Below are 8,640 nucleotides of genomic sequence, written 5' to 3' on the forward strand. Positions count from 1 at the left end.
GAAGAAAATAGCTGTTTTAATATTTTAGACGAGTTAATCAAAACCTCTAATAAAACAGTAAGGGCTACGGCTAAGGTAAAATCAAAATTACTTTTTGCATTTGCTTCTGTCTTGCAAACCTTGTTTGGAAGTAAGCAAATTGTTGGTTTATTTGTTTGCACATTGTGTCAACAATGTGTAAACAAAAGTATTTTAATTATTATTATTTCTATCCAGAATCAATTTGGCTGTCAGGATCCAACTTTTACCATGGGAGACATGCTGGCCACTCTGCCTAGAGTGGGTCAATCCATGTCTGGAAGCAGCCTCCCTTCACAGGAACTCGCTGCAGGGGCCCAGATTAGTGGTGGATTTAGTCGTGGCAACCAAGATGACCCTCGCTGCAATGGCACCCTAAGAAAGCAAGCCTCCCCAAGGTCAAAGACCCTTGGTTCAGCTCATATTCCAGGACAAGGTAAAGCTTGGTGTAAAACGCCTACCATCCCATTGCTTACAAACAGCAAAATGTTTTGAACATCTTAAAATATAGACACTTTAGCAAAGTGGACCAAATACCATGAAGAAGACAGTTGTTGTTTTTATGTGTTTTATTAGCACCATTGTAGAAACTGTAGTTTTTAAAAAATACATAGACTTTTTAGTTAAGTTCAAAGCTGCACATGATACTCTTTAATTATAAATTTGTATGTGTTCATTTGTAATATAGAAAAATATTTTGTTGGTATAGTACTGAATATATGTCATTAATCTACATTATGCAAGCCAGGATATGGTTACTCATGAAGGTTTCTAATAAATGCGTTGCCTAGCTGTGATTTAAAGAAATAAGTCATTAAATTGGGATTGACAGCCAAAATTTGCCATGGGTTACACATCAAGTAAACCACCACAAAGCTTAGTAAAATTGTGTCACATTTGAATGTTTTAGTTAATAGCTGTACATATAAAATGATCAACTCTCTATCTTTGACTGAACTACAACTTATTAATAAATTGATGATGCAAGTGGAGGAATATTACATAAACTAATAAATTCAGGTGCCGTACAAGTTATTGAAAGAGAAAAAAATCATAGAAAACAGAGTACTTAACAATAGTTTGTTTGTAATGTCAATGAAAAAGCAAGAATGCATAAGAATCAACTACTTTTTAAAACATTGGTTGTTTTCTGGAGGAAAAAAATTACTTGCATGAAAGGGTTAGAGTTAGGGTTAGGTTCGACAATAACCCTTCTCTCTATCTCAGTTCCTATATTGAATGTAATATCAATCTTTGCTTCTTTCCTTGTTTGCTTCCCAAGGTGGAGGAGAGGAGACAAGTGGACAGCGCTACAGTGCGGATCCTACTGGTCTTTTATCAGAACGAGGTGAAAAGGGAGACAAGGATGGCTACATGGCTTCCATGAGAAACAAGAACACCTCAGGTTAAATGAACAGCTTTAAAAGAGACCAATGCATAATTTAAGAGACAAAATGTTTTTTATGGAACATTTTATATTGCAGGACTTATGTTTTAATTGTTGTAATTGCCTATAATTATATATATTTACACATTTAACTAGTGGCTTCTAACACTGGTCAGTAGAAACAGATATATCTTTAATCCCTTTTTTTTACTTCCAGATCATCTTCATCCTGTTGAGGAAAACCCTTTTGTCACACGTCGTAGGAACGGTGATGCCCACGTAGTGATAGATGGAGCAAGTTGCCACACCTTGCACATAGCTGGCGCTGCCGCAGCCCCAATAGGCCAGTCTGCCCATGGAGACGATGAGTACATCAATGAGCCACTGTACCTGAATACATTCCTTAGCCCTGGGGACAAAAATGGATTAGCTGGTGCCATTTCCATCTCTGGTTCTTCGTCCTCTACTGCACAATCAGTCCTGCAGACAGCAAACCCATCCACATCAAGCCACATCGTTTCCTCCACTGGATATGTGGTAACTCCTGGCTTACTCCCCCACCCAACATATCCATCACATACCTTGCATCCAGGGCATTCAGGACACACACTACACTCAGGCATCAGCAGTAGCACAATGGCATTTGATAAGAAAGCCAAGAAAGCAACTTTTGACAATCCTGAGTATTGGCAGCACAGTCTCCCTCCGAAGTCCACATTGCACAATCCCGAGTACCTGCAGGACTGCAGCACACGTTTCTTCTACCGGCAGAATGGACGCATTCGCCCTGCTGTGGCAGAAAACCAGGAATACTTGTCTGAGGCTGCTATGAAGGCTGGCAATGTATTGCCACCACCTCCATACAGGCAGAGGAACACTGTGGTGTAGTGACCCACCTGTAGCATCTGGAGATTAAAATCATGTCTTTTGCCGTACTTGCCCTCCTGGGTCCTCCTTGCACCTTTTCTGGAAACTTGTCATAATCATTCTATTTGGAAGTCTTCTATTCTCAGTGTTTGAATCTGCCTTTCCATAACAGACCTACAATAGCTGTCAGTGACAGCTTCATCTAAGACTTAAACCATCCTTTTTAAACATGACTCCTAAACTGGAGGATCTCCTTCAGGGAGGGATCTGGTTTGACCTGCAGAAAACTGTTCTGGCATCTTTAACAAAAGCAATCCAAGAAACGTATACATCAATGTGTTATTTAAAAAAGAAGAAATAACCTAATTAGGCTAATTAAACTAGTTAGTCAGACAAGGAGTATTTTCATTGACACTGTGAGATTGTTAATGAACCCCTAAATCATTCTTCTGTATGTTTTATATATTTTCTAATCAAACTAGTTGTGTACATGGTTTTGTTTGAACAGACTTTTTACATTGGGTTTAGGCTATAATGTGAAACATGCATTCAGGTTAGAATCTTGGCTTACCAACCAAACTGAAGTTATGCTGAGAACACCTAACATAGCTTTTATTCCCACAAACTCATTTCTTTGTCCGTTCCTTTTCTTAAAACAATTAAGCATGTCAGACCTGGGACAAGCCCGAAGGCCTGGCACAACAACAGAAACCATAAATTTGTTCACAAGTAAACATATCAACATGTACGCCTGCAACCACTTGAAATGTATTCTGGAGCAGTTTGATCTTCTACTGAAACAGCAGAAAACAGGAAGTTGTGAAGAGCAGAAGAAGGGAAGATTTCAACAAAATGCTCAATAGCATTGTTTTGAGGTTTTGGCCCTGTCCAGAATAATATGAATATTTTTTTTAGAATTTTTTAAATTAACATTTTCCACAATGGAAATGTTTAAAACTTCATTCTGTCTCCAACAATACTGCAGCTGTTTTGTTTTTTTTCTTTTACCCCCTCACTTTTCTCTTATGTTATTCTGTTTGATTTAACCTTTTAATGCAAGCTCATGAAGTTAATGAGTAAGAGGAAAGGGCATTGAGTGATCACAAAAGCACAATCTAAAGCAGGGACACTGCACTGCATTCTGCGAACATTGGAGACTTACTGTTAACTCCAGTCAACAGCAGAATATATGCAGCTGGAGAGTGAGACACACTAAGTGGACAAAAACACACACAAGAACTGTTATATTTATTGTAAGACACAAAATAAGGCTTTTGCATCCACATATAAGAAGCAAATACAAGTTTATGGAAAAAGACTGGATTTTTCTTGCATACGTAAATTTCTGCTGAAACTCTTGAAATTGTATTATTTGTCTCAAAACAAACAATATGAAAGGCAGTTGCTGTTGTATGTGTCATCTTTGGTTACAGAGCACATATTTATGCACATTAGAACAAAGATAAGTAATTTACATAACTCATGGATGGAATCTACCTTTGTTTGTCTTATTTCAAATTTACATGACTTTCAAATAATTTTTAGGAGACAAGCTGTTCAAACTTCAGGCATTGGTAAAAACTTTGTGGGGTAATGTAATTTCTTCACCATAGCACTGATCACCTCCCAGGTCTCCATGATGTGTTCCTGTGTGATGTCATCATCCCCTTCCATAATATTTAAGAAGAATCTTTAGCCTAGCTCTGCTTTTGGAGTTTATCTACAGAATGTTAGCCTCATTGTTGCTGGCATTAACGTTACCTGCCAGCATGACATAACTTTTACATTGACTTTGATTGAATCACACAGTTTGGCTAGATGTAGGTTTTGTCAAAAAACAGAAGAAAAACTTTAACAAGATATCCCGAATAGTGTAGCAATGATTTGTGATCAGATATGCCAGCTGTGATGGGATTTTAAAAGAGGCATTGTTCAGAAAACAGCCCTTTATTTTCTTATGTTATTTTACGTTATGTTTCCTCTCTATTATACAAATATATCCAGCAAATAGGGCCTCAAACAACCAAATCAATGTTTGATTTGGTGCCATGCATGAATGATTACTTTAATAGGAGACAAAAAGGTTGATTTTGGGGAAGCTATTAACGCAGACTTATTAGTAAAAAATTTACTAGGCTAGTTTTTGTTTATTAAACCACCAGATTTTTATTATGTTCCTTATTTTAATGACAAAGGTGGAAAAACCCTGAATAGTCAACAACCAAAAAGTCTGTGAATATTTATCTTAAGAGCTGTAATAATGAACCGACTACATGTCATTACTATACAGAGAGGGGGGGGGAAAACTATATGAACCAATCCGTATATAAAGAGATGTAAAAGTATGTCAACTACAGCAGGTTTTTGCACCACTCTTCAGAAACACTGAAATTAACTTGGTATCACAGTCTACTCAAGAGTAGACTTTTTATCCTTTTTTTACATTGACAGTGAAAGACTTCAGTTTAGATTTTTTTTTTATTACTCATGACAGACTTTCTGTAATTATACTGTTGGATGCCACATAAAACTCTGATCGAGATCAGTACTATTTATCATCAAAAAGACTATGAAGCCTTTCTTTGGCACAGTTGTTAATTAAAATGTGCTTAATGTTCTTGACAGCTAAATAACTAATGTTATTCTTGCTCTGAAGGCAATTCATGCATATGTTTTTATATGATGCAAGTATAATTTAGCATTACCAGTATTTTCATTTCATCAGCATTTTGCTAATTAAGTTTTAGCACTTTTGAGGTATAGTAATGTTATATAAAAATGAGTGACACAAAATTTCAATCAGGGAAATATCTTGAAAAGTTAGTTGTTTAATTCACTGTATTAATTAAATTACCGGTATTTGGTTTCTAATATTGCACTTTTTGTAATGTGGGTGGAAGGCTGAGTTTTCTTAGCATAGGGTCAATTCACCAGAACAGAAACCCCTTTTTCCCAATTATTCTTCTTCCTTATTAAACACATTTGCTCATATTTTAGCTTTTGTTGTATTTACTACATATTTATACATACTTATATATTATTTAGTTGCGTTTAAGCTTCATAACATTTTAATTTCATAATGATTACAGTTAAATCTATACCATTTATGGTCTAAATGCTTTCTAAAACTGGTTTAAAACTTGAGTTTGTTTTAAAGTTATATAAGCTTAAAGTCTGGTATTTTTACAAAAGCTTGTCCATGGATATCTAAGCACAATATGAAGAGAAGGTTACATGCCACACATACTCCAAGACATGTCACATGTCCTACAATAATCAGATTCTGAGTGACAAAAACAAATTTGAGGGGGAAAAAAATATATATAAGGTATATTACAGTTTTGCAAGTTGTGCAGATGAATGCAAGATGCAAGAAAAATATCTGCAAAATTGAGGCCATGTATCTTGTTGAGAGTATCTATTAAAATGAAAGACAGACTTCCAACAGCTTGAGATTTTGTGACTCCTTATGATGATTAATAGAAGCTGTGATCTGGACTAGAGTCGATGCAAGGCTCTAGTCTTGCATTGGGACATCCCAAGTGAAAACTACACTTTATTATGTGACCCATTGCTGAACCCATGAATGTGAGCACATTTGCAAGACAAATACATTTATCCTAATTGCACAATTTGATTAAATAATAATAAATTTCTTTTGCTTCTTTCTAAGCCAATTCAATGGTGGACATTTTCCCTTTTGCCATTTTGAACCCTTGCAGTATGCATAATTTTGTACCTGACCTTTTGAATTTGAAATAGTGCATTTCTGCCAATGAACATTTTATACTGAGGAAGTTTTGATCTGTACGCAGCATGGGGAGATTTTACAGCTGCTTTGACGCTTATATATATTAAAGCCAACCTTGAAAGGCAATGTAAATATATGACTCCAGTTAATAATAATATCTACCAGCAAACAGAAAGCCACTTATAATTACTTTGTGTTGCTTTTGTGTTGTAATCATATACTACCTGACCCAAACAATTGTGGCAACTGAATTTAACTGAGCAAGTAGGGATGAGCATCCCATTGGATAGTTACATCATAGACACTTGCCTTCCAGCTGGCAACAAAATATTCAGACACATTTTGTGGTCATAGAAAGGATGTTAGTCTATTTGAAAACAGTCAAATTATTGGCATTAAGCAAAGAAAACAAAGGAGATTGCAGAAACTACTAAAACTAGGTTGAGAACTGTCTAAAGCATAATTAAAAACTGGAAGTACAGTAAAAAAAACTGAGCTATGGTCTGCATACAGAAAAATAAAAAGGAAATTATAGTCACAAAAACAAACTGAAATAATAAGGTATACCATTTCAATGCATAGCTATTAAATGGAGGTGAACTGACACAGAGCTTATAGTATGTAAATAGTGATGTTTTGCTAATCATTGGATGTTAAGAAAATGACATCACATGCACACCATCAAACTCTGAGAATTAAAAATGGCTACTGGGACTTGACAAGTTTCCATTTAGGATGTTTTGAAGAATAAGTATACTTTACTAAATAGCTTGCCCCGTTTAAAGAAAAGATGTGTATAAACATGCAGACTAGCCTGATGAACTTTTTATTGCTATACAACAATGTACAAGCACTCTTACACAACCTGTGCCTCTATATTAAAGATTCATATAAGCAGCAAGGGTGATTTACTACTGTACCAAGCACAGATGTTTCCCTGGCAGAATATTTTCTTTGCCTCTCAGGTTTTATGGGGAATAATAATCATCCATTTGAGCTCCAGCTGAGACAGATCATGAAAGGATGTTAAACCAATTGAAATAAAAGTATATTGGAAGATTGATTGGTGCCATAATACCCCACTAGATGAATACATTTCTGTTGACCTGTGCAACCCAATGACAATGTGAATTTAATGGTGAATTTCTAAGCATTAATTAACATATTGCTACTCTACTCTGATACTAACCCGTTGATCTGTTCTATATATGCTAATAGTTTTTCCTAGGTTATGATTATTCTGCTTACTTTATATAAACAATCACCTTTGCCTAAATTATCGTGTAAATGAGTTGTGTAGCAATATCCTCTCTGTGTTGAAAATTCTATTTTGTAAGCTTATCATCTATGAGGCATTCGTAGCAGAGCTTGTAGACCACTGTATGACCGTGCATGTAAGAGCAATAAGAGCAGTAAAGAGTCACCATTAGGGATAGAAATGGTTCTCTTGAGAAAAATAAAGCCAATCTATGAAAGAGAAAAGCTGCTGGCGCTCTCAGCTGGCAGCCATCGCCGGGGCTTTTAGCTTTTTGAATGCTAATTTATCTACTTTCTCCTTGTTGTTCTATGGGGAAATCATGTTACCCAACAACTCACTCAGTGCACCAGCTGAGAAGCCCTGGACAACAGGCAATTGGTTGTAATCTTGCAGCGAGGTTAAAACTATAGCATTGGCATTCAAGAAATGTACCCAACCAATGTGTCAGTATTATAAAAGCCAGGAGGGTAGGAGGTGTGACTGCAATGAAACTAGCAGAGTTAAAATGCCACTGTTTATGTCTCTTCAGAAGTGACTGTTGAATTATATGTAGCAAACACTGGCAGAAATGAGTGGAGTAAAAACAAAAATATGGTGATTGTGGTCAAATTAGTCACTCACAGGGCCATATGAACATCTTTAAATGGCTAATAATAATTACTTACTTATTGACTACATGGAGTATATGATAACACTTTTATTTATTTAAAATATGTTTTCCTGTTTGTTGGTCTGTGTCAGTATTGAGCATATTTTAATAGCGTGTAACTACATGTTTTGTGGGAGGTTTTGTATTGTTTTCCCTCTCATTTGCACTTCAGGGTCTTATAAATTTTGAGTATCCACCTGCATCATCTTTGTTGGAAATACTGCATTGCTGTTATATTTTGTGGTTTATAACAACTCAAGTCCATACCCAAAGATCTTTACTGAAAAAAGTACTATACATTGTAATAGATATCTTTAGGTGTTCCTCATAAACCTGTAACAGTTTATTGCTAAATCTTTGCCTTTGGAAAATGTGAACACTGTTGAAGAAGTTTTTCTCAACCTCCAACTTCTGTAGTGTTTTGTCAAGTTTCCACCCAAACACATATTTGACTTCTGACAGGCACATAAACCAGGTTTAACATCAACAGTTTAAAAGTTTAAGTAACGCAATTCTTCTGTGCTAATGTAATTTAAATATGCCTCCTATTACAAAGTTTATGTTTACCATACATTATCAGATATTGGTGCTCTCCTACCACCAACCTTCAAACCTTGCTGTAGGTTTGAAAGGTTTGAAAGAATTATTAATAAAGGCTAGAATTAATAAAGGCTTATTAACAATTTAGGTTTAAAAGGGATTTTGCCACA

General features: G+C 35.7%; 1 protein-coding gene across 2 annotated transcripts in view; it reads left to right on the top strand.

Annotated features, from left to right (window-relative positions):
* Positions 1 to 8,307, top strand: part of erbb4b (erb-b2 receptor tyrosine kinase 4b) — a 288,387-nt gene extending 280,080 nt beyond the window's left edge. For both annotated transcript variants that reach the window (XM_032567977.1, XM_032567976.1), the window contains exons 26-28: positions 217 to 454; positions 1,301 to 1,423; positions 1,623 to 8,307. In XM_032567977.1, the coding sequence (XP_032423868.1) occupies positions 217 to 454; positions 1,301 to 1,423; positions 1,623 to 2,293 (1,032 nt within the window). In that variant the 3' untranslated portion in view covers positions 2,294 to 8,307. The remainder of the gene's footprint in view (positions 1 to 216; positions 455 to 1,300; positions 1,424 to 1,622) is intronic.
* Positions 8,308 to 8,640: the final 333 nt, after the last annotated feature.

Source organism: Xiphophorus hellerii, chromosome 7 (assembly GCF_003331165.1).
Source record: "Xiphophorus hellerii strain 12219 chromosome 7, Xiphophorus_hellerii-4.1, whole genome shotgun sequence".
In the NCBI taxonomy this organism is placed as follows: domain Eukaryota; kingdom Metazoa; phylum Chordata; class Actinopteri; order Cyprinodontiformes; family Poeciliidae; genus Xiphophorus; species Xiphophorus hellerii.